This window comes from Hypomesus transpacificus, unplaced genomic scaffold, assembly GCF_021917145.1.
Source record: "Hypomesus transpacificus isolate Combined female unplaced genomic scaffold, fHypTra1 scaffold_297, whole genome shotgun sequence".
Classification (NCBI taxonomy): Eukaryota; Metazoa; Chordata; class Actinopteri; order Osmeriformes; family Osmeridae; genus Hypomesus; species Hypomesus transpacificus.
Window position 1 is genome coordinate 73,368 of NW_025813824.1, and position 25,534 is coordinate 98,901.

General features: G+C 51.8%; 3 protein-coding genes across 4 annotated transcripts in view; 1 reads left to right on the forward strand and 2 right to left on the reverse strand.

The window, feature by feature from the left end:
• Nucleotides 1–790: 790 nt before the first annotated feature.
• dohh (deoxyhypusine hydroxylase/monooxygenase) lies at nt 791–3,292 on the reverse strand. Of its 2 annotated transcripts, none has more exons than XM_047015287.1 (5): nt 3,182–3,292; nt 2,395–2,669; nt 1,850–1,926; nt 1,312–1,567; nt 791–1,099 (listed from the first exon to the last, which is right to left on the reverse strand). In XM_047015287.1, exons 2-5 carry the CDS (start codon nt 2,666–2,668, stop codon nt 795–797), a joined length of 912 nt encoding a protein of 303 aa, XP_046871243.1. In that variant the 5' UTR covers nt 2,669; nt 3,182–3,292; the 3' UTR covers nt 791–794. The 2 variants fall into 2 exon arrangements, with proteins under 2 accessions (XP_046871243.1, XP_046871242.1); XM_047015286.1 differs by having other exon boundaries at nt 2,395–2,673; nt 3,182–3,291.
• A 181-nt stretch (nt 3,293–3,473) lies between these two features.
• On the forward strand, nt 3,474–9,035 carry lrrc40 (leucine rich repeat containing 40). The gene is made up of 15 exons (XM_047015293.1): nt 3,474–3,687; nt 3,792–3,973; nt 4,141–4,214; nt 4,405–4,534; nt 4,780–4,903; nt 5,326–5,468; nt 5,597–5,769; nt 5,888–5,978; nt 6,199–6,244; nt 6,355–6,463; nt 6,676–6,783; nt 7,049–7,159; nt 7,261–7,338; nt 7,573–7,758; nt 7,964–9,035. Exons 1-15 carry the CDS (start codon nt 3,543–3,545, stop codon nt 8,067–8,069), a joined length of 1,806 nt encoding a protein of 601 aa, XP_046871249.1. The 5' UTR covers nt 3,474–3,542; the 3' UTR covers nt 8,070–9,035.
• A 100-nt stretch (nt 9,036–9,135) lies between these two features.
• lrrc7 (leucine rich repeat containing 7) overlaps nt 9,136–25,534 on the reverse strand; it is a 30,751-nt gene continuing 14,352 nt past the window's right edge. Inside the window, exons 11-28 of the mRNA XM_047015292.1 lie at nt 25,473–25,490; nt 23,121–23,250; nt 22,730–22,845; nt 22,476–22,545; nt 22,130–22,229; nt 21,897–22,021; nt 21,477–21,665; nt 21,198–21,320; nt 20,674–20,751; nt 20,197–20,308; nt 19,890–20,067; nt 17,999–19,751; nt 17,215–17,361; nt 15,762–15,878; nt 14,324–15,139; nt 14,105–14,200; nt 12,409–12,483; nt 9,136–11,047 (exon numbers count right to left, since the gene is read on the reverse strand). Coding sequence (XP_046871248.1) covers nt 10,940–11,047; nt 12,409–12,483; nt 14,105–14,200; nt 14,324–15,139; nt 15,762–15,878; nt 17,215–17,361; nt 17,999–19,751; nt 19,890–20,067; nt 20,197–20,308; nt 20,674–20,751; nt 21,198–21,320; nt 21,477–21,665; nt 21,897–22,021; nt 22,130–22,229; nt 22,476–22,545; nt 22,730–22,845; nt 23,121–23,250; nt 25,473–25,490 — 4,351 coding nt within the window. The 3' untranslated portion in view covers nt 9,136–10,939. The remainder of the gene's footprint in view (nt 11,048–12,408; nt 12,484–14,104; nt 14,201–14,323; nt 15,140–15,761; nt 15,879–17,214; nt 17,362–17,998; nt 19,752–19,889; nt 20,068–20,196; nt 20,309–20,673; nt 20,752–21,197; nt 21,321–21,476; nt 21,666–21,896; nt 22,022–22,129; nt 22,230–22,475; nt 22,546–22,729; nt 22,846–23,120; nt 23,251–25,472; nt 25,491–25,534) is intronic.

Consider the following 25,534-nt stretch of genomic DNA (forward strand, 5'->3'; position numbering starts at 1 on the left):
CCGTCAGAACGCCCTCACCCCAGAAACCCTTTACCCAAGCTCCTCCCTCCAGACCACCCCCTTCCTTACACAGACTCCCCCCTCCACAAGATCTCCCTCCCAGCCCCGCTTCCCCAAGTTCTGCCCTGTCAGACCCCCCTGGGGTGCCAGCTCTCCTTATCCCTCTCCTGGAGGTGTTTGCCTGGAGCGACGCAGCATCGCTAAACCCCTCAGCAACACACTGAAGGATCAAGTCCAGTAATGGTGTGTGTCGTCGTAGTAACCAAGGATGACCAAAGATAACCTTGACTTAACCCGCTTCTGGCACAGAGTGAACAGAGAAATAAAACAGCAGGGAACCATTTGTGTGGCACTGTTTACACAGTGTTAACAGTCATGAAAGCTTGTATTTATTGATGACAATACAGGATAGTTATATAGGCAGGTGATTGTCCCAATGAGAAACTGAAACATCCCTGGAAGTGTTCACTTTGCTCAGTTTGAGAGGGTGATGTGAAAAATGATATCTTTCAAATGCCAACTACAATTGAATCCAAACAACACAAGTCCTGAGGCAAACAGCGATGACAAGGGGGCGTGTGAAACCACACTGGAGCCGTGGACCATCTTCCCAGTCCCATCTTCCCAGTCGTCAGGACTCCTGTCCTCAGCAGAATGTCATCCTCGGTAGAATGTCATCCTCAGTAGAGTCTCATCCCCCTGCCCCGCCCCTGTAGCCCCGCCCCTGTAGCCCCGCCCATATAGCCCCGCCCCTATAGCCCCGCCCCCATAGCCCCGCCCCCATAGCCCCGCCCCTATAGCCTCGCCAGCCCGTCTGCGTACTGGAACTGCCCGCTGTTCTCGTAGCGCAGCATGTCCAGGGCCACCTCGCAGCTCTCCTTCACCACCCGTTCCTGGTCGCGCCGGTGTGTCTCCAGCGCCTCCATGCACTCCTGGCGGCCGATGGAGCCCAGCGCCTCGGCGCACTCATGCCGCACCATGGGGCTCTCGTCCTGGCGCTCCAGGGCGGCCCGCAGCTGGGGCACGCTGGCCTCGTGCTGCACCTGGCCCAGCACGTAGCCGATCTCGTGGCGGAAGAGGGCGCTGCCGCACTGCAGGCCTGGGGGGGCCGGGGACAGAGGGAGGGGAGGGGGAAACAAGGGGGACAGCGGTGGTGATGTTTGAGATATTCAAAAAAGGTCTTATTCAAGAGGGGGCCTCGTACAACTTCACTCTTACACAGCCTCACTGTCGCCCCCTGCCCCCCCCCCTCCCAAACCTCCACAAAATAACCATCTCCCCCCTCCCCGGCACCCCCCCTCTCCTCCTCACCATCCCCCAGGGCCAGCACAGCCTCCTTCGTCCCCAGGTTACGCAGGGCGAACATGGCTCTGTAGCGCTCAAACAGCGGCAGGCTCTCGTCCAATAGCTGGCGCCGCAGGTCCGCCACATCCTGCTTGGACGCCGGGGGGGCGGGGTCTACGGAGAAGTAGGGGTTCCCGTCTGTAGCTCCGTCCTCCTTCTTCGCCCCGCCGCCTCCCATTAGCCACTCCAGACGCTTCACAGCCAGCTGGCACGTCTCTGCCACCTAGTGGACAGAAGAGGAACAGCAGCATTGAACACTAGGGTTATTCTCCAGCAGTAGATGTAGTCGTGATATTGTTGATGCACTGTGCCTGGCAGCTGAGATGTGGTTACTCTGCACAGGGCCTGGTGAATACCGACTGTTTCTTGACTCATACCATTAAATAACTGTTTGAACTATGCGCTTCTAATCTTTCATTTCTGCTGTACTCCCTATATAGAACTGCTAAATCAATACAATGCCAACGTAAAACGGAATGTTGGTGAAGCTGGTTAGGTTGTGTACCTCGACAACCGGGTCCTCCGAGTACTCCTTCAGCAAGTCTAAGACCTTGGGGTTGCCGATGGCACCCAGAGCCTCTCCTGCGGGCCGGAGAGAAACACAGGTGTCACATACACTGGTGGTGGAGGTGGCTGGGGTGGTGGAGGAGGCTGGGGTGGTGGAGGCTGGGGTGGTGGAGGTGGCTGGGGTGGTGGAAGTGGCTGGGATGGTGGAGGAGGCTGGGGTGGTGGAGGTGGTGGTGGAGGAGGCTGGGGTGGTGGAGGTGGTGGTGGAGGAGGCTGGGGTGGTGGAGGTGGTGGTGGAGGTGGTGGGGGTGGTGGAGGTGGCTGGGATGGTGGAGGTGGGTGGGATGGTGGAGGTGGGTGAATGAGTGTGGGTGAGTGCTTGGGTGGGTGAAAACGACCTACTTCATGGGCTTCTACAAGATCCGGTATGTAGCATTGTTGTAGCTTGGGTGCGTGCGTGAATGTGAGCTTGTGTGTGAATGTGTAAGGGCTTGACTCCCTGCCTTGTGCAACATCTGGGAGGAGGAGGAGGGGGTTAACCACCTGCTTCGTGCCTGACCATGGGGTCCTGTGTGGTGTCCTTCAGCACGGCCTCCAGGGTTGGGATGGCTCTTTCATCTTGCATCTGTCCCAGACAGTATGCCAGCTCGTGCTTCAGCAACGCCGACTCATCCTCGAACGTTTTGCTGATCCAGCAGATGGCTTCTGCCCCGCCCAGGTTCCTCAGGGTAAACAGAGCTCGGAACCGCGTCGAAAGGTCCTGTTTCCCGTTTGCCAGAATCTGACCAACTGCTGCCACCTCCTGGTCGCTCGCCATGCTGTCTAACATACACAAACTTTAATATGATGATCGAAAATGGACACTAAAATATATTGAGGTGTTATGGAAGTGTGCTGTTAGATATTTATACGGGCAATGAATGTGAAAACAAACATTCTTCATAACAAAACAAAAAGCGGGTGGGACATAATCTGATAGCTAGCTACTAGCATTGTGCTAGCAGTGTTATAGAAGCGGAGTTTCATAAGGAGTCTTATGAAAGTTATCTCTAATGACTGAACTAACATGCAAACTGTTTCAAAATCAACGGCTTCACGTGGAATCCGTGGCCTGTTTAATTTTGATAAAGTCAACCGGGTTTTCGATTTTCTAACATGAGCTCTAATAGAATTAGCACTAGTAACTGTAGTTGTTCTAGCTAGCAGCAGCATAACATTGGGCTAGTTTGATGTTGATGGTGGTGTATCTACTAGCGTCGTTAACGCGAACCAATGGAAAGCGCATTGCAATTAATCACCTCTTCAATTTAAAACGAGCTGTCATACTCACTTCTTACTATTGATTTGTATCCAACATACGAAACTGACAACTTTGCTTATCGCCACATGTATTGCAGCTGACACACGAATTCTACTTCCCAGTCAGAAATCATGCAATACCAGAATAAGAGTCTGTATAACAGTGAGTCAAATCTAACTGAATATTTTTTTATGGGCCTTCTAAAATAAGACAGGAATGTAGTATAGCAAACCAGTGGTGCGTACCATTTAAGCCATTCTAAGAAGATCTGCCTTTTACATGGTACGATGTCCAAATATTCAAATGCTCCGCTTTTATTTTGAAACGTAGAACGGCGCACAGAAACCGGGATATTATTCCATCTAAACTGACAAGCCAAACACTAGCAAGGATGTCGCGTTTCAAAGGATGTGCCAAAGTAGATTCCAAAGCAGGATTCAGAACAGAGAAAGAGGAACCGGCGGTTCCATATGGATTATTGAAGACTGCCAGAAAAAGCGGTCAACTAAACCTGTCTGGTCGGGGTTTGACTGAAGGTAGCCAAATTCATGAAACCATGGTATACATAATTGCATACAATCGAATACACGTCAGCCAGCTAGCAAGCTAGATTACATGCATTCTGTTCTGTATCTTCCAGTACCCCAAAGTGTTTGGCGACTGAATCTTGACACCCCGGAAGAGGCCAAACAGAACGTGACTTTTGGTTCCGATGACCGTTGGTGGGACCAGACAGACCTCACCAAACTCCTGCTCTCCTCGAACAAGCTAGAAGTTCTGTCAGAGGATATCCGTTTACTGCCTGGTCTGCTAGTCTTGGATGTAGGTGTTCTGCGGAGCAAAGTTTAAACATTCGGTTCATTTAGCTTGTTTTATCCAAAGTGACATTCAAGTGGTGCAAGTACAGCTACAGTGCAACAATAGAATCTCAACTAAAATGATAATAAATTCATATTAGTCATGTTTGTCCTACTTTTTGCTTGGGTCAGATTCATGACAATCAGCTAAGCAGCATCCCAGCAGCAATCGGAGAGTTAACTCAGCTGCAGAAACTTACCCTGAGGTGCGTAGGTGTGTCACACACATACACACACACACACACACCCACGAAACCTTCCATAACTCCAGAAGCACGGGTAATCAGTAATGAGGTAATCAGTCATGAGGTCGCTGGATTGCGTGGAGGTACTGATGCTTGTGTGTGGGTTGTTGGTGTTACGTATTGGTGCGTACATGCGTGTGTGTGTGTGCAGTCACAACAAGCTGAAGGAGCTTCCTGTGGAGGTGTGGTCTCTGAAGAACCTGCGATGCCTTCACCTGCAGCACAACCAGCTAGAGGAGCTGTGTGCGGAGGTGGCTCTGCTCACCGACCTGGAGGAGATGGTAGGAGGGAGAGACGGAGGACTCTGGATGGAAGGAGTGGGGGTGGGGAGGAGAGGGAGGGAGGACTGTGGAGGATGGAGAGAGAGAGGGAGAGGAGATGGAGGGAAGAGATGATAAGAACATTCTACGACAGAGGTGTGTGTGTGTGTTTGTGTGGATGGGTGGGGGGTGGGCACGCAGGCCTGTTGCTCTGCTACCTACTAAGTTTGTCCTGAGTAGCTAAGGGACTGTGTTGTTGTTGACAGGACTTGTCCTCCAACCAGCTGACTTCTGTCCCGGACAGCCTTGGTAACCTGGGCAGCCTGGTGAAGCTCAGCCTGGCTAACAACCACCTGAAGAGCCTTCCTGGTGGCATCAGCACCATGAGGAGTAAGACTGGCCGTCTGTCTCTGTCTGCCTGTCTGTCTGTCTGTCTGCAAGGTTCTGTCTATCTGTCTGTTTGTCTGTCTCTGTCTGCCTGTCTGTCTGTCTGTCTGTCTGTCTGCAAGGTTCTGTCTATCTGTCTGTTTGTCTGTCTCTGTCTGCCTGTCTGTCTGTCTGTCTGTCTGTCTGCAAGGTTATGTCTATCTGTCTGCTTGGTCTGTCTGCCTGTCTGTCTGTCTGCAAGGTTCTGTCTGTTTGCCTGTCTCTCTGCTTGGTTTGGTGTGTCTGTCTGCCTGTGTCTTTGTTTGCTTTGTGCACTCTGCCATAATGTCACTAAACAGACTGTGTGTGTCTGTGTGTGTGTCTGTGTGTGTGTCTGTGTGTGTGTCTGTGTGTGTGTCTGTGTGTGTGTCTGTGTGTGTGTGTAGACCTGCGCCTGCTTGACTGCACCCACAACCAGCTGGAGAGCATCCCATGCATCCTGGCTGAGATGGCGTCCCTGGAGCAGCTCTATCTCCGACACAACCGCCTCCGCGCTCTGCCCCAGCTGCCCGCCTGCCGAAGCCTTAAGGTGAGGGCCTTGGCCTGGTTCTGGTCGTAGTCTAGCCTGGTCCTCCTGGCCCTGACTGGCCTTTATCCAGCCCTGGTCTAGACTGGTCCTGGCCCCTCACTGTCTCCCTCCCCTCTTCCTCCCGGCAGGAGCTGCATCTGGGCAACAACCAGATCGAAGCCGTGGAGGCGGAGCTTCTGGAGCACCTTGGCTCTCTGAGTGTTCTAGAACTGAGGGACAACAAGGTGAAGAGCCTGCCGGAGGAGATCTCTCTGCTGCGCAGCATAGAGCGCCTGGATCTGGTCAACAACGACATCAGCGCGTAGGCCTATACCTGTTTACCTCTTAACGATGATGTCATTGTGTTTGCTTGCCTGTCAACCATGACATCAACTTGTACCGTCAAGTATAGCCTTGTTGGTAATGTGTGTGTTTTTCAGCCTGCCCAGTTCTCTATGCCTGCTTCCTCAGCTGAAGATGTTGACTCTGGAGGGCAACCCCTTGAGAGGCATCAGGAGAGACATCCTGACGGTCAGAAACTGCTTCAACCAGCTCCATACCAACACCTGACCATACATACTAACACCTGACCATCCATACCAACACCTGACCATCCATACCAACACCTGACCATCCATACCAACACCTGACCATCCACGTACCTCAGAGCTAGTGTCCGAGTACTGGCCCATCTCCTGCGCATCATTATTGATTGAAAGCCCGCCTGACCGCAGCTCTCTCTTCTCTCCAGAAAGGCACCAACGAGCTGCTCAGATACCTGAGAGGGCGACTGAAAGGTAGGTGGATCACGAGGTCACGCTGTCCGTGGGCCTGCGGTGAGCCCTGATTGGACATTGCGTCTGCTGCGATTGGACAAGAGGTGAGCCGGGATTGCTGTGTTTTTCAGAGGAGCCAGACGGGGGTCCGGGGGAGGAGCCAACCACTGCCATGACCCTGCCCAGCCAGGGTAGGGTCAACCTCCACAACGTCCGCACTCTCAAGATCCTCGACTACAGGTGAGGATAGACCACCTAAGTCTACGGTACTATAAGTACGGATTGACCAGTCATACATAAACAATGACCAAGTATTGACTCAAATGCATACCTCAGGCTACAGGTAAGTATACGCTAATGCAGTCCACTAGCAGCCGGTATGGACGATTGTGGATTATTTTGAAGTTGCCGATGAACCCACTTCCTGTTGTGAGACGGTGTTGTGTGTCCAGTGGGAAGCAGGAGGCGTGTGTTCCTGACGATGTCTTTGAGACAGTGGGGGGAGAAACCGTGACAACGGTCAACTTCAGCAAGAACCAGTTCACTGCTGTGCCACCCAGGTAGACACACACACACACACACAAACACACTGGTGTAGTCTCACACACATACTGTACATACACACACACACACAGACAGGGATTTTAGCACACACTAACCACACACACACTCACAAACACAGGTTTTGTGAAGCGCGCACACACACACACACACTTAAAAACAAAGCTATTACACCGCACAGACACACAAATGACACAAAATAAATATGCTAGTTTTGAATCATTTGCCCACACACACACGTCCGTCCGTGTGTCTGTCCTCCAGGCTGGTTGAGCTGAAGGACTCGCTGTCAGACCTCAACCTGGGATTCAACAAGCTGCCCTGCCTCTCTCTGGAACTCTGCATGCTGCAGCAGTTGGTGCATTTAGACCTCAGGTAACAACATCTGCACAGTCCAGTTCAGCTCCAGTCCAGGGTTGGGGATGGTGTTGACTTGGTATTGAGTGGAAGTTTTGTTCGTCTTCCTCACTTTCCAGGAACAACCTCCTTACTGCCCTGCCGATGGAGTTGGAAGCCTTGATGAAACTGAGGAGCATCGTCTTGTCTTTCAACAGGTGCTCTCCCTCCGCTTTTTCTCCTTTCCTCCTCTCTGTGTTTCTCATCTCCCTTTCTCTCTCCTTTCAATTCCTCCTCTGTCTCTCCTCTGCCTCTCTCTCTCCTCTCTTTTCACTCCATTGTCCTCCAAAGGAGGCTTGTCAACGGATGTATCTAAGTCGATCGTGGTTCCCCAGGCTTTGACTGCTTCCTCCAGACCAGGTCAGTAACAGGCTCCCTCCCGCTCCGCCCAGGTTCAAGTCCTTCCCGGAGGTCATGTACCGCGTGGTTACCCTGGAGACCATCCTGTTCAGTAACAACCAGTTGGCGGCGGTCGACGCGCTGCAGCTGCGCTCTCTGGGTGTCCTCTCCACCCTGGACCTTGCCAACAACGACCTCATGCAGGTTCCCCCTGAGCTGGGGAACTGCACCAGTCTGAGGTAGGCTCCAATCCCACTCAAAGAAGGGTTCAGTCACATCACTTCCCATTGTTTCAGCCAATCGAAGAAGGTTAGGGTGACATTCCCACTGCATTCGTCAGGGTCATGGTGTGTAAAAGTATCAGTTATATCCCACTGCACCATTATTTTACGGATAATTCTCTCTGCTCTGTACCACTCTCCGTGGCGCATCTCTCCTTCATAGGGCTTTGATGTTGGACGGAAACCCGTTCCGGAACCCCAGAGCGGCGATTGTTGCCAAGGGGACCGAAGCTCTGCTAGAGTACCTGCGTAGCAGGATCCCGGCCTAGCCAATCAAATCCAAGTACAGCCACTCCACAGCCAATCAGCTCAGGAGAGGTTGTGAATCACCAACTTGGCGTTGTGTCTAATGAGAACTTAAGGCATTCCAATCCACAAACTCACTCAGTATGTACCTATTTGTCTAGAGGTATTTACAATTAATCCAATGCTCTGTTGATTTCACAGACATGTGAAATTAACCCAAGTAAAACAAAAATTGGGGAATAATGTTTTAACTGACTGAAAATCTATTACTTGTTCTGGGTGTTTTGCCTGTGTGCATGTTTATTTTAGAATGTGTTCATCATTGCAAGACAATCTTCCACCCACAGCACATATACTGACATTCACACTGGGGATCATTTTGTCCCAATGAAACATCATGTGTTCATCCGTGTGTGTCTGCATGCACCCCATGTGGTGATTTATGATATAGTGAATGCCAGATGTCTGTGGACGATATGTGTGTTGTGTACACATCCAATAAACATCAATCAGCTGACGCATTTTTGGGAACGCTGTTGTCTCTCTGTCTCATAATGATGACCTCACGCTTAGCAAGGTCCATCTCTATCACGCTGTTGTCATGCGGTAGCGCTGCTTAGATACGGTACCAACAGACAGCCCACCAGGAAAATAACAATGGTGACATTTTTCTTTTTATTGTTTGTACAATAGAGACTTTAGTACATTATTGAAAACACCTCTTATATACTGAAAAACTGTTCACCCAAAGCTGAAAATGGCTCTGGTATTTGTGGCACATATTTTTTGTCCATTTTATACATATTTCTGTAAAAATGTATCTTGAGTATGTACAGGTAGTCTGCAAAATGCATTCTTATCACATGATATAATATATACTTCGGCAATTAAATTTCTTTGTGTTACAGAAATAAAACCGGAAGAATTTAAACTTGCATGTGCAAATAAATAAATTGTATAATAAACTTACTGAATCTGTCCCAACTAAACTGAATAGGTCTCTTTGTAAATCAAATTATTTCTCACACAAACAATGAAGCAGCAGTCATGTCCAGTAAGTCTTTATACTGCAGAAGCTTAGAGAACATTCACAATTTATATGAATCAATTACTGTAGTTCAATGTGTTTTCATTCACAATTATTTACATCAATACTGCAATTATACTGAGAAGTACTATATATTAACTTTTATATCTAATTGTATCTCAAACACATACAAAAATGACAGTTTATATATTAATATACATATATATATTATATGTGTGTGTATTACACAAATTCACAATTACAGTATAAATACATTTTATACATATGATGATACATCTTGTGTTTTCTGAGTCGTAAGTATCCATTCTCTTTAATTATCCTTATAAAATCTCATAGTTTAAGCAAAGCTTAGGTATGTCAATATATTATAAATAATTACCTGAAACATTTAGTAAAAATAATTATTATATTATCAAACTTTCTGTTTCTTTTACAATATATTTGATATTTCAACTTAAAATTGACTGGATATCTCAGTTCCATGCGGCAGCAGCTGGACATGGAACTGGTACATGTGGGGTCTTTAGGTGCTTTTGTTAGCTCAAAATGTCACATTTAATGCTACATTTGACCAAAATAAAAATAAATTAATAATATATATATGTATGTATATATACATACAGAAACGATATATATATACGTGTGTATATATATACATATGTGTGTGTTGAATTAGGGTTCAAGGGGGTTCATGGCACCAACTATCATAATTAGTCACCTGTCTCGTTGAAAACCTTTAGAAAAAAGAGGGGGAAAATGTGAGAAGAACCCCTAAAATCGACATTAAAACACAGATAATGTCTTACTTAAACGTCACAGGATAAAGCCAAGCTTTGTGACAGGATAGAGCCAAGCTTTGTGACAGGATAAAGCCAAGCTTTGTGACAGGGTGAGATGGTGTTTTGTCACAAGTGCTGTTATTAAATATGACATAATTCTTACATGAATACCTGTCTAGCAACGTCTTTCTCAAAAACTTGAATTTGAAATGAGATTTGCTTTAGTAATTGGTTTTCTATGAATTGGTCAAGCTAAGCAGTGAAGCATAACAGAGATTAAACATTTCCTTGAACACAGCGTCCAGCTATGTGTGACAGGTATTTGTCCTAAAAGCAGGTGGGGATATATCGGACAGTCTGTAGTTCATATTTTCCAAAATACTCTGTGAGATATTGCTTTAGCTCTTTCCAGTTGGCACAAACACGTTACTAAATAAATGTCAAAAATATAGCACACAGACTGCAGTGACTCATTGGGTATATAGGTAAACAGTTTTTTTACAACATAAAATATATGGTGGTAAGATCTATTATCTGAGGAAAAAAAAGAATCTTCAGAATCTTCCTTTTGGTAGAAAAGGTCTGTGAGCTGGTGGAAGCCATAGCTCAAACCTGTGTTCAATATTGATGCTAGTCCTCCATTAGTCCCTCCTGGTCCGCTCCAGTGCACTTGCTATGTGTGGAGGTGTTGTATGTACACAAGGCTAGACAGTGCTGAGGGGGGTGGAGCTTCTGAACCACTAGTGTGCTTTAATGCTCAGAGAGGAAAACGAAAAGCTAAAACTGAAAAGTTAAAAAAAGGAAAGAAAATAAGAAGGCTTTATAAATAAGCAAAATCAAAGGTGTGAAGAGACCTGCACCCACCTTCATTCTGGGCCGTAAGAGCAGCTCTACGTCCATGGGTAGTCAAGCAGATATGTTTCCTATCGTACTTTTGGCACTCATATTTGCCATTGGTCCAGCAAATGGCAAATGTTTGTGATCCTAGAGTAAAAACTGGGCTGTACACAGTTCTGCAACCCGCAGGGCGAGAAAAATCCGTTTTTGTCATTTTTTATAAAAATATCTAAATTGTGCTCTCTCTCAAGATTACCAAGTCCACAGTTTTCTGGAAATTCTTCAGAAGAGACACTGCAGTTTCATGTTCCATGTGTAAAAAACTATGTCCATTGGCCTGTAGAGTAGAGAGGAGGCAGAGAATGAACCAGGTTGGGGGAGGGGAGGAAGGGAAGGGGGGGGGGGGGGTCAGCGGAGGCGTTCAAGGAGGGGAAAGGCTGGCAGGAGCCCTAGCTGAGAGGAGATGGACAAACACAGCACTGTCAGGAAGGAAAGGAGGAGAGAGAAAAAAGAGGTCATGCTGGAGACGGCCATGCTGCAAAGAGAGAGAGGGGGGAAAGAAGCTGGTCTTTAGAGGAGGGTCCTTCAGCTAACAGCTGTATCTGTGGAGAGAGGAGGAGGAGGAGCCCGCGGCAGCAGGCCGTGGCGGGGGGGGCTATTTCTAGCACACATTGAAAGCCACACAGATACATGACACTGGCCAATAGCCGGAGGGATGAAGGGACAGACACACTGGTCCTTTCCCAGTCCTGGTACAGTGTTCTAAGACCATTGATATATAGACATAGATCTATGAAAGATACAGACAGTCTGGACTGGAGGTGAAGGCTGTAGATGTTCAACTGGCTCTAGGACCCTGAAACATCTGACCGGCAGTCTGCCACTGACCAGAGGACAGCCAACAGGGGCCTCCAGTCACTGAAATGGTCACAGTGAAGACATGGAGGGAGCTGGAGTTCTGAACTGTTCTTGATTAACTACAGGACTACTGGACCACCACCGGACTTCCAGACTACCATACCACTGGAATACCAGGGGACTGGACTACCGGACCAGCAGACTACTGGAATACTGGACTACCAACAGGGCCAATGGGCTACCAGACTATCGACTACTTGACTACCAAACTACCAGACTGCTAGCCTAACAGATCCACCGGACTACCAGACTAGCCAACAACTAGATGTCTAAATTACAGGAACACAGACTGCTGGAATACTGGATGACTAGAGAGGACCACTGGATTACTGTGGACTTCTGGACAAGCATGGTGACCTTATTTGAGGAATCAAAGATAAATTGGAGGTGAGGTGGGAGGGGGGGGGGCTAAGAGAGGATTTGTACATCTGGTATGAAATCACCAGAAAAGACCAGATTCAATCGTGAAACATCACAATGAGATGTCGGTAGGGACAGCAACTGTAAAGACTTTCACCAAGCCCATAAGGTTCGAAAAATAGATAGACGATTATGATACGTTTGATACTAAACCACCGCGGACGTATTCGATTGGTGACTACTGCGTTTGGGCAACCCATTCCGATGCTACTAGGAGAAGTCAAGCATGGATCACAGGTACCAGAGCATGCTCTGTGGGACTGCCTCATGCACAACCGCCACCGGCACCATGGCAACAAGAAGACGAAGAGGAGGATGAGGATGGCAGTCAGACAGACGAAAGCATGGGAGTCACATTACCTTCAGGATCTTGTCTCCCGGCTGCAGCATCGACGAGGCCGGCCCATCAGGCTGTACCCTAGTGACAAAGATACCCTATAAGTCAAAATGATACCAGGTTAGGAACACAAGTGGAGGAGTGCTTAGAATCTTTGCCTTTCTGCTTCCTGTTTTTTTAGTTTAGTTTTTTTTTTTAGCTCTGATCCGACTCACGTTCTGATGACTGTCGCTTTAGTTGCAGTGAGCTCCTAGGTTGCACACAGGTCAAAGTGACCAGAGGCAGCTCTGGGTTCTGAGGGTCAAAGACAACTAGAGGTAACACTATTTCTGCGGTCTCGAGGGAGACGCAGGTGGGCGACAGACCCACTGGGAAACATGTACTTGTGGTTTCTCCACTAAACACAAGTATCAGAATGGACTCCCAAAATAGACCTAAGTCAAGGCAGAGATTATAATTTCACCAACATGAATGCATGACAAAGTGAGGTGTTTGTTTCACACGGCTAAACAGTTACAAACTCAGCAGGCCCTGTTTTGACCAGAGGACCACTGCTGTGACTCTCAGGCCCTGTCCTGACCAGAGGACCACTGCTGTGACTCTCAGGCCCTGTCCTGACCAGAGGACCACTGCTGTGACTCTCAGGCCCTGTCCTGACCAGAGGACCACTGCTGTGACTCTCAGGCCCTGTCCTGACCAGAGGACCACTGCTGTGACTCTCAGGCCCTGTCCTGACCAGAGGATCACTGCTGTGACTCTCAGGCCCTGTCCTGACCAGAGGAACACTGCTGTGACTCTCAGGCCCTGTCCTGACCAGAGGACCACTGCTGTGACTCTCAGGCCCTGTCCTGACCAGAGGACCACTGCTGTGACTCTCAGGCCCTGTCCTGACCAGAGGATCACTGCTGTGACTCTCAGGCCCTGTCCTGACCAGAGGAACACTGCTGTGACTCTCAGCTCAGGGTTGGGCCGAGAACATTCCTAGAACAGGTTCTTTCTTCTTGTGGAAGAAACATCTCATCCGAGGTACTGGCAGCATTAATTTCACCAATACGGGGTCCACCAAGAACAAACTTTAGTACAACTTTTAGAGAGGGTTCTTCCTCAAGCACAACCGAATGACCCTGTCGGAAGCAGGGATGGATGTCAGTCAGTTAGTCACAACAGCAGCCTGCCAATACTGTCTGTTTTCTAATCCCTGGTTCATTTAATCTAGTTTATTTTACAGAAGCCTGAGTAGTGCTGCCTGGTTAATACTGCAGAAACCTGGTTTCTACTGCCTGGTTTAGACTGCAGCAGCCTAGATAGAACATTGCAGTACCTGGCACTGGCAGATGTTACCATAGCAACTCTGAGGCAGGCCATCCAGGAATGTGATTGGCTAGTCCCACGGCTAAGAACATGAAGCACATCGTCTACTGCATATCACACAGATAGAACAGACAGACAGGCACACGCAGACAGACAGACAGACATACAAAGATGCAGACCGACACACAAAACAGGCTTATAGATAGACAGACAGACAAACAGGCCAATTTATGGTTTCACAAGCTACATTGTGATTAATTGTGTAATTCTCCCCCCAAATTGTCTGGAGGTGAAGTACAAGTCGGCTGAAGCAGTAAGGGTGCGTGTCTAAGGAGGCATAAATTGGCCATTCACAGGAAGACAGGAAGTAGACAGGAAGTAGACAGACGTGTATCGAGCAGGCCTTACCAGGTCAGACGGCTTGAAGGGATTCCCCTGGCCACTGAGCCCTCCTGAGATGCTGAAGCCAAGCCCTGGGTTCTTCTCTATCCTCACACACAGCTGCTGCAAAATACAGAGCGCACACCCACACGTTAATGCACAGAGAGAGAGAGAGAGAGAGAGAGAGAGAGAGAGAGAGAGAGAGAGAGAGAGAGAGAGAGAGAGAGAGAGAGGAGTATACCCCACCTGTTCCTGGAAACCGTCCATGCTCTTCTGTCCTTTGGTCTGAAGAAGGCAGCGTGCACTCTGGGGTCTAGGGTTAGTGGTGATGGCCTTCTGGTACTGGGGGTGGTTGGAGGAGGTGCCAGTCTGGTACTGGGGGTGGTTGGAGGAGGAGCCAGTCTGGTACTGGTTGGAGGAGGGACCAGTCTGGTATTGGTTGGAGGAGGTGCCAGTCTGGTATTGGTTGGAGGAGGAGCTAGTTTGGTATTGGTTGGAGGAGGGACCAGTCTGGTACTGAGGGTGGTTGGAGGAGGAGCTAGTCTGGTATTGGTTGGAGGAGGAGCCAGTCTGGTATTGGTTGGAGGAGGGGCCAGTCTGGTATTGGTGGTGATTGGAGGAGGGGCCAGTCTGGTACTGGGGATGATTGGAGGAGGGGCCAGTCTGGTACTGGGGGTGGTTGGAGGAGGAGCCAGTCTGGTATTGGTTGGAAGAGGGGCCAGTCTGGTATTGGTTGGAGGAAGGGCCAGTCTGGTACTGGGGGTGATTGGAGGAGGAGCCAGTCTGGTATTGGTTGGAGGAGGGTCCAGTCTGGTACTGGGGGTGGTTGGAGGAGGGGCCAGTCTGGTACTGATTAGAGGCGTGTATAGCCATGGTCATGCTAGGTTGGTACTGGGGGTTGGCTGAAGGGGATATGGCCATGGGCAGGCCTGCCTGGTACTGCTGGATGGAGATCTTGTTTATAGCCCCTTCGTACTGCTGTTCCCGTGCCGAGCGGTGTGGGGGCGTGGCCGAGGCTGAGGTCACTATCATGGTCTGTGATTGGTGGGGGACGTGGCCTGCCTGTGGGTAATTCAGCCCGTTAGGCAGAGAGTCAGGAAGCTGAAAAGATGCAAATGTCTGGTCTTACAAGATGGCGAAGGACACAGATGAGGTGCGGCGTGTGACGGCATGTCGGCACACACACACACACTTACACACTTACACACACATACATTGTGGTCTACAATCTGGTCGTTACCCTTCTAAAAAAAAAGTGCTAGCTTAAAGGGTTCCTCAGTTGTGTGAGAACCCTGAAAGGAACCCCTTCATTTATTAGTTGATGGGTCATGATTTTAGATAGTCTAAACATCCAGCATGATGGAACACTCCCACACCAAATGAAAGCCGGATAGGACCGTGAAAACAATGTTGCTAGGGAGACAGGGTGAACATGAAGCATTGTTGCAGTGAAACCAGTGAGAACCGTCCTTGAAGTCAAACACACCTCTCTCTCTCTTTCTCTCTCTCTCTCTCTCTCTCTCTCTCTCTCTCTCTCTCTCTCTCTCTCTCTCTCTCTCTCTCTCTCTCTCTCTCTCTCTCTCTCTCACACACACCAGTTCGCAGCTGTGAGATTTGAGGAAGCTAGGCCGCGTGTGAAATGCTGACGGGATAGCGTTGCCATGTCGCCAGAGGGTGTACCAACCTTCTTCATGATTTCAGGTGGCACATCCCTGCGGCCCAGAGAGTAGGGCGCCCACTGGCCGCCGCCCGGCGCCCCCTCCTGGCCGTTGTCCAGCATGCCGCCCTGCTGGGAGGGGCTCTGCAGACACACACACATTCAGAGGTGCAGCTGGATCACGTCCTTGCCCCTTGCCCTATACCCAACACCATCCTGCCTTAACTTTACCCATGACAGTGCCCCCGACCCTGCTTTAATCCCAATGCCTCACCTCAACCGAGACCCTGCCATGACCCTGTCCTCACCCCAACCGCGACCCTAATTTAATAACCCAGTCCATAAACCTAACATCTAACCCCAACTGTCACCTGACCCCAACCCAAAGTCTGAAACGTAGCTCACCCTGACTTGTGACTGACTGAAAGAACAGGGAGGAAACAGGAAGCAGTTACATCATCCTGCTGCATCACTTCCTATGGAGACCCTCATCACCTGTCTTCTCGTAAGGGGTTTCAACCCTGTTCCTGGAGAGCTAAAACTGTGTAGTTTTCTGTTCCGACCCCGGGTTGTAACAATCCTGATTCGACACTTCAACCAGCTAATGACTAAAATCAGGGGTGCTTGTGGGGTTTGAAACAAAGCTTACAGGAAGGTAGCTCTCCAGGAACAAGGTTGGGGTTCCCCAAAGTTCCCGACACGTCTCCCCTTTCAGTCTGCGTCTATTCTGCCAGCCACCACTAGAGAGAGCCAGCCACCTTCCAGAGCGATGACACCACAGAAGAAGCGGAGGAGACAGCTGACACATAGACAAGACACACCAGCTGACAACGAATGACACAGCCGTTGCCTGGGTAACACACACAGCGCAGGTAGCTGACACACGCGGAGCAGACAGGTGTCACAGAGACGGTGTCGGTTTGTCACACGACAGGAGGAGATGGATGGGGGCTGTTGTGTCAGTCGTTAGCTTTATCAGTAATGCTGTCTCTGATCGCCATGTCTGGCTGTAATCACCTTCGGTGTAATCACGTCTGTGGCCGTCGTCATCATCAGTGTCAGTTATAATCCTCTGTGTCAGTTGTAATCCTCTCTGTGTGTCAGTTATCATCTTTGGTGTCGGTTCCCATCTCTGTCGACCCTCCTCCTCTCTCTTGGTAACGCTGTCTGTCACTCATCATCCTCACTGTCAGTATGAATCTGTGTCAGTGATTCTTCCAACGAGTCTGTGTGTCGTAGTGACATTCTGTGTCCATACTGCCTCCCTGCCCTGCTCAGGATACCCCCTGCCTCACACCCCCCACCTGCTAAGTCATCAACTATCAAGACGTTATCAAAATATATATCTGGAAATATATGTATGCATGCTTGAATATCAATCAAAATCACAGTCGAAGGCCTGCACAGTAACCATGGTAACATTACTACAGTGGCCTGAGTGAGCTAAGGAAATCTGTCCTGGTTGTGATGCCATACTCACGTTGAGTAGAGGTAGCCAGTGAGAGGTTTGGTTCTCATGCTTTGTGTTATTGTAAAAGTTTATAGTCATGCTTCTGCCGGCATGCGATGCATAGCCTCCCGAACACAGCATGCCAAAGTTTACTGTGTTGTGCTTAAGGACAGCGCTCTGATTGGAGGAAAACAATCACATGACATGAGTGAGTGGGGCAGGGGGGGCGGGGGGCGGTGGCGATCACGTGGGTGGTGCTGTCGCCACGGAGCTTGACAAACAGAACAACAGCACAGAGTTAAACAGTGACCCAGACACGTACACACATTAGTGAACACAGATATACATCAATACTGGCACGGCGTCCTGCTGGTGACTGATACAACGCATCGATGTCTACTACACACATGAGAGAGAGGTCAGCCAGACAGAGCCAAGGCACTCCTGGCATTCAGACTCGACTTCTGTCTGGGAGACCTTTCTCCAAGGTAGAAGGTAAGTACAGTAAGTATTACGCATTAGTCTCGCAAAGTAGATACAAGGTCCTCTCATTAAAATGAGATATTAGGGACAGTTAAGAGATGGAGGAGAGAGGAGTGAAAAGAGAGCTGCAAGAGGGAAGCGTGAGGAGAGAGAAGGACAGGAGAGAGGAAGCCGGCAGTCGGTCTGAGCCGTTATCATAGCGACGGCAGCCGCGGGCAATGGCTCAACTCGGTCGGACTACGACAAGGCAAGCGATGGACCCCTGCGATACGCCACCGGCACCCGGCTACAGGCGCCGCGCTAGACTGAGCGTGTGCGGCGACTCACGTACCCGGTCCAGCCTCTTGGACTCGATGTGGCGAAGCAGCTGCTGCCTCCAGTCCACCGGCATCTTGGAGGTGATGTCCTCGGGCTTGGCCGGCACGCCGGCCCGCGGCGCCGGCTCGGGGCTCTTCTCGGTGCACGTGCTCAGGTTGTAGTCCGGGGGCATCTTCTCCAGCAGCGCCGCCATGGTGGGCCGCGCCGACACGGGCCGCGCCTGCGACGCTCCGTAGGTCTCCGTGCTGTAGCTCCGGGCCGACAGGGGGCGCCGCTGGGTCAGGCTCTTGGTGGGGTAGGCCATGATGGGCTTCTTCTGCTCCTGGTAGGAGGAGTAGTCCTCCTCGTAGCGGCCGTTCCTCTTGTGGGACGGAGGCTGAGCGTCCAGGAGGCTGCCCGCCAGGCTGTTGTGGTCGTGGAGGCTGGAGAAGGGCAGCTGGCGGGCGTAGAGCTCCGCCTGGTCCTGGGCTTCCTGGACGCGGCGGAACAGCGCCAGCTCCGTGGAGCTCACCAGGGAGTCGGCCCGGCGCAGGAAGCCCGGACGCGAGCGCTGCGACGGGAGGGGCTGCTGCTGGGGGGGAGGGGGGTTGTCTTCGTTGCCGGGCGACTGCTGCGCGAAGGAGAACATCTCCAGGGGCGGGTAGCCGCGGTAACCCCGCGGGCTGATCAGCTCCTTGGGGAGCGTCTTCCCCGGTTGGTTGGCGTACTCGGGGGTGTTGGGGAAGGGAGGGGGGGCGCGTCTCTCCAGGAGGCCCTGGGGGTTGAAGCTCTGGTCGAAATGGTAGACCTTCTTAGGGACGGCCGGCTTCTGCTGGCCCGCCTTGGAGGCGCCGTAGTCCAAGTCGTCGTCCAGCATGGGGGCCGACTGGCTCCTGGACATGCTCTGCTCCCCCAGGATCCCCATGCCCTGGCCGGGCATGTCGGAGCGCTCCACGCTGCCCTGGTGCTCGATGCTGGAGCTGTAGCTGTCCATGGGGATGCTGTAGACCTTGTAGGAGCCCATGTCCATCTCGTCGATGCTCTGGCTCTTCTTGAACTTGGCCTTCACCTCCTTCATCATGGGAGACAGGCGCTCCGAGCTCTTGCTCATCACCATGGCGACCTTGGTGGGGTCCTTCCTGGGCTGGCCGTGGGCGAATACGGTGGCTCCTCCCTGGCCCCGCCCCCCTCCCTGGCCCCGGCCCCGCCCCCCGCCGCCCTGCGCTGGATCCAGATAGCTCCAGTTCCCGGCAGAGGGGAAGGGGCCCTGCATCTCGGCGAGTTCCCCCTCAAAGTCCTTCCGGTCGGGGCGGGGACTGGAGGACGGCGTGGGGTCGAGGCGGGAGGGGAAGGCGGTGCGGTCCTCGAAGGGGCTGGGGGTGCGCGTCCAGTTCTGCCAGGGGTTGGCCGGGGCGGGGGGAGGCACTTGGTTGTCGGGGGGTGGGGCGGCGCGGGCGTTGTGGAAGGCGTGCGGCGTCTGCTCCAGCTCCAGGGGCACGCCCACGATGCGCTCCTGCCTCATCAGCGGGCGCCGGCCGTGCGTGGAGGCGCTGCGCGGCTTGGAGCCCAGCATGGGGTTCCCAGCGCTCCCCCCCCCAGGGGGCTCCAGGGGGGCCTCCTCGGACACGAAGCCCGTGTTGTCGTAGTGGGGCACCTCGCCCCAGCTGTCGTACGAGTCGCTGAGGGGCCGGCGCTCGCCGCGTTGCTGCAGCGTGCCGGACGGAGGGGTCTCCCTCTGGCTCAGCAGGGGCTTGGTCTCCAGGGGCTTGGGGAACGACTGGGCCAGCCTGGGAACCAAGCGGAAACACACACGGCACACAAGCACACGCACGCCAAACGATTACACCGGGTTTTTCAAAAAACACACTCAGGTTTGTGCGCATGAGTGTGTGTGCGTCCACGCCTGTGTGTGTGTTTGTGTGTACCTGTTGGTCCAGTGTGTCTGAGGCCCGCCGTCCTTCCCCGGGGTGTGCATGGCGGTGTTGGGGGGAGGGTTGGAGGACCCAGAGGAGCCCTGCGATGGGGAGTAGTCAGAGTAGGTGGCAGAGGAGCCACTGTGGTTCACACACTGCATCTTGTCTGCTTCCGAGTCGTCCGTGGACTCTGAGGACGGAAAGGGGGCGGGGTTTAGGGGGCGGGGTTTAGGGGGGCGGGGTTTAGGGTTGCTCACCTGTCGGCACGTCACACACACACACACATACACTCGGGGAACATCCCGAGGGGACGACCCACCTTTCTTGTCCTTGCCCAGGAGCACCACCTTGGGCTTGTACATGGGGGGGTCCACCAGGGTGGGCCGCATGTCCGAGATCCGGATGTCGTTGGGGGAGCCTCCCATGGAGTCCTGCCGACACACACACACACGCACGCGGGTAAAACGGCTGTTTGGGACCCCCACACACGCAGACACAGGTGCGCACACATATATACAAGCAAACACATGGCTGCGGACGCACACAGAGACCCCACAACTGAAACAGTGAGATGTGGTGCGTGTGTGCGTGTGTCTATGTGTGTGTGTGGGCATGCACGTGTGTGTGGAGGCATCTGTTTATGTGTGTGTCGCACCGCCTCAAAGGCAGTCTCAGGTGACTGTTTCGTTCTGACGGAGCGACTAAGCCAGCCAGCCAGTGTTTGGGGTCAAGGGTCAGTCATGGGTCAGAGGTCGTGTGTGTGTGTGTGAGGTCAGACTGCTGCTGTCTGACTTACGAGGAGGCGGTAGCGAGCCGAGCCTGCGGGTGGGAGCTCTGGCAGAGGATTCTGGGAGACCACGCCATGTAAAGCAATCTAAGCCAAACGACAACCACACACACAGACACACACACACGAAACGAGCACAGACAACGAAAACACACACACACACAAACACACAAAAAGATGGAGAGGTGTGTTCATGGCATCTCATCGCCGTACCCTGACCTGCTCCTGATGTTGCTATGGTAACGAGGGAGCGGGGTGGGGGGGCGGGGCGGGGTGGGGTGGGGTGCAAGGGGCGGCGCGAAGCGGTGCGGGGCAACCATGGAAACAGAGAGAGACTCAACACTGACCGTGCCCATCTTTTATGCTAGCCCCGCCCATATCATGCTGTAGCCCTGCCCATATCACAATGTAGCATCGCCGATATTATGATCTAGCCCCACCCACACAACATTGAAGCCCTGTTTACACCTGACACATAACGAGGCTCGCCATTAAACTGTGTGTGTGCGTGTGTGTGTGTGTCTGTCTTTCACCTCTGAGCTTTCTGTAAGATCTTCCTTGTCTTTCCTCATGGGGATGTCGATAGCAGAGTTGTGGATGGATCCCTGCTCCACTAGCTGTGCCTGATTGAAGTCCTGCATGTCTCTTTCCAAAACCTGAAGCACAACACACACACACACAGATAAAAAACATGATAACGTGCGTGCGGATAGGGTTGTAGGTGAAGTGGGTATCCGTCCGAGTGTGTGTGTGTGTGTAAAGGTTGTGTGTGCGTGCTTGGTGCATGTGTAAAGTGTGTGTGTGTGTGTTACCTCTTTAGGGGGCAGAGGCCAAGGGGGCTCGTACTGCTCCTTGCTCAGATGCTCCATGTTGGTTCCGGAGGAGTTGGTGTTGGCGCCGCCCTGGTGGCCACTCTTACCCACCAGCCCTTGGACCGACTTCACCATGTTCTTCAGGTCCTCAGGGTAGGGAGTGGGGTAGCGCTTCAGGTTAATCTCCACCTTAAGAGGTTCACACACACACACACCGTTACAGTGAGATCTCTCTCCCCCCCACACACACACACATACATGGTTATACTCGGATCCGTCACCTAAACACATGTACCCACACGGTGTCGTCATAGTAGTGTGTGTCGGCGGTGGTGTAGGTGTGTGTAGGTGTGTGTAGCTGTGCGTAGGTGTGTGTTGTGCCCGTGCGGTGCGTGTTGGCGTTGTGGATGAGGGAGGAACCTTGACTTTGCCAGAGTTGTCCTCCTCCTCCTTCTTCTCCTCGAACTCGAAGGCCACCGTCATCCTCTGCTGCCTCTGCTCCTCCCACAGGGTGGGGTTGAAGCTGTCGGTGTCCGACTGGTAGTCTGGAGAACACACACACACGCTGTTGCCGTGGGGATCTCTCTGGGATCTATCTCCCACACATGTGCGGAAGCACACCAACGCGCACACACACACGCGTGCCGGGCTACCTTCGTCGTGTCGTGGTTGCTGGGGGAACATGTAGTTGGTGAGAACTCTCTGCTTGGTCTCTGGGTGAGCCTCGGTCTGGAGAGGGATCAGAGCCTTGGACTGCCCACACACACACACACACATGCACATGTACATCCAGCCCCACACGAATGTACGTCCACACATACACACAAGCACAGCTGGTTAGTGTGCATAGCTCACAGGGTTGACCTACTTTACACCAGAAGAGGCAGTGTCCTCAACAATACATCATCATTTCACGATACAACTATCATAACAGCGTCTACGTGGTTGTTTTGATAATATCTACACAGTAGCAGGACAGTCAATATGACAAATGTCTACCTGATTGTCTGAGAGCCACAAAGCAGCCAGATCCTTTAGTTTGGTGAAGGTGAAAGGTAGATTCTTTAACCTGCGAGAAGGCAAAGACGAGGGGATGAGAGGAGGAGGAGAGGAGGACACGGGAGAAGAGTCAAAATGGAGGTCAAATGGGTTCCCTGGCGACACGTACACAGACAGATATCTATAGGTACATCCCTGTATGGAAAGCTACGAGAGAGAGAGAGAGAGAGAGAGAGAGAGAGAGAGAGAGGTACCTGTTGTCACTGAGGTTGAGGACTCGCAGCTTGGTCATCTGTCCTATTTCGTCGGGCAGGAACTCCAGTTTGTTGGAGCGCAGAGACATGACCGTCACATTCCTGCAGTTGCCAATCTGAAACACACCGCCATACAGTTCAATGCGTATGTGTGTGTGTGTTGTGTGCGTGTTTGAGTGAGTGTAGAGGTGTGAATGTGGGTGTGCGTGCATGCATGTGTGTTTTTCATGTGGGCATAAGAAAAAACTAACTGGGGTGGGTAAATGTGTGTGTGTGTGTGTGGGTGTGTGTGTGTGTGTGTGTGTGGGTGTGTGTGTGTGTGTGTGTGTGTGTGTGTGTGTGTGTGTGTGTGTGTGTGTGTGTGTGTGTGTGTGTGTGTGTGTAGACCTACCTCCCTGGGCAGCTCTGTGAGGAAGTTCTCATCAGCAGCGAAGGTCCTGAGGTTGGTCAGGTAGCCGATGGTGGGAGGCAAAGACTCCAGCTCGTTACAGCTGCAGTCAAACTCCTCCAGCAGGGACAGACTGCGGGCAGAGCTGCATTCAGACACGCCTCAACTACCGTCACACTAACCTCAATAACCTATAGTTCAGATAGATCAACTACCGTCACACTAACCTGAATAAACTTTAAATCAAATATATAAACTACCATCACACTAACCTGAATAACCTATAGTTCAAATATATCAACTACCCTCACACTGTCAAAAGTATCAACTGACTTGTTGAAAACACCATCAGATAATACCATGGAAACAGGCTATATCAACTACCATCAAACTACCACAAATATGAACTACTGTCAAACCATCCCACTTATATAAACTACCATCATACTATATCAACTACCATGAAAATAATAACAAAATGCCATCAAACTACCACACATCTCAACCACTGTCAAACGATCCCAGCCACTCATTATAAACTACCATCAGATTCTATCAACTGTCATCATGTATTCATGAGGATGAGGCTATGGGGACCAGTGGACATGATGGATCAGGGATGATGGTTACTGACCAGTTTCAACCGGTCCAGGATCAACTTAGACTACTGACCTACTGAAGCCACGCCTTCCCCTCCTCTGACATAATTCAATCACTGGTCCTGAGAGACAGTGATAGACAGTTTCCTAGCTGACCTAAAGTCGTGGGCTACTTGGATGAATGTGACTCGCACGTTGTCTCAGATGGAGGATGGGGGATGATGTCATAGAAATACTGACAGTACGCCACTTCAACACAACTTTTTCAAAGGCCAATCATAACTTAGACTCGAACATACAGCATATCTTGACTTAAAACGTACACACTACATTCTTAAACTTTAACTTACAAATCTTAAACTGGTTTTAGTAGGCCTTAGGAGGCAGAGTGTTTACTGAGTCAAACAATATCCCCCTGACTCTCTTTGTGTTCGTCAAGATCTCTCTCTCTCTCTCTCTCTCTCTCTCTCTCTCTCTCTCTCTCTCTCTCTCTCTCTCTCTCTCTCTCAGTGTCTTACTCTCTCATTCTTCTTTCTCTCTCACTCTCTCCTTATATAGTGTGGTGCAGGAGGGGGGGGGTAAGGAGGAGAAAGGAGGAGGAAGAGAAAGACTGGGGATGTCGGAGGTGAGGAGCAGGGGAAAGGCCTAGGGAGTGAGGAGAGGATGTAAAGAGTGGAAAGGAGGGGAGGGGAGGGGAGGGGAGGGGAGGGGAGGGGAGGGGAGGGAGGAGAGGAGGGGAGGGGAGGGGAGGGGAGGGGAGAGGAGAGGAGAGGAGAGGAGAGGAGAGGAGAGGAGAGGAGAGGAGAGGAGAGGGGAGGGGAGAGGAGAGGAGGAGAGGGGAGGGGAGGGGAGGGGAGGGGAGGGGAGGGAAGAGGAGAGGAGAGGAGAGGAGAGGGGAGGGGAGGGGAGGGGAGGGGAGGGAAGGGAAGGGAAGAGGAGAGGAGAGGAGAGGATAGGATAGGATAGGATAGGAGAGGAGAGGAGAGGAGAGGAGAGGAGAGGAGAGGAGAGGAGAGGAGAGGAGAGGAGAGGAGAGGGGAGGGAGGGAGGGAGGGAGGGAGGGAGGGAGGGAGGGAGGGAGGGAGGGAGGGGAGGGGAGGGGAGGGGAGGGGAGGGGAGGATAGGGGAGGGGAGGGGAGGGGAGGGAAGAGGAGAGGAGAGGGGAGGGGAGGGGAGGGGAGGGGAGGGGAGGGGAGGGGAGGGGAGGGAAGAGGAGAGGAGAGGAGAGGAGAGGAGAGGAGAGGAGGGGAGGGGAGGGGAGGGGAGCGGAGCGGAGCGGAGCGGAGCGGAGGGGAGGGGAGGGGAGGGGAGGGGAGGGGAGGGGAGGGGAGGGGAGGGGAGGGGAGGGGAGGGGAGGGGAGGGGAGAGGAGAGGAGCTGATAGGAGAGGAGGGGAGGGGAGCAGGGGTGATCCATGTCGGGGGTATTGCTGGTGGTGGGAGGCCATCAGTAGAACATTAGAACACTATTAGTGGAACGTTCGTCCCAGGAGCCTGGCCAGCTGGTTCTCCAGACGGCAGTCCAGGGGGTCGCTGTCTGTGTGTATCTGTGTGTTTGTGTAGGTGTGTGTGTGCGCGCATGTGTATCTCTGTCTGTGTGTGTGTGTGTGCGTGTGGGCGCGTGTGTGTGTATCTCTGTCTGTGTGCGGGCAAGTGTGCGTCTGTGTGCGCCTTCTGTTTGACTCAATAAACACACTGCAGCCTTTGTGGACAGAATACAGAAAGGAGGAACGCAGGGATTGGCTGCCGGCTACTTACCCTAGTTTGGCTCGTCCACTAAGAGCCCATTTTAGATGCATGTGTAATAAACATAACACACA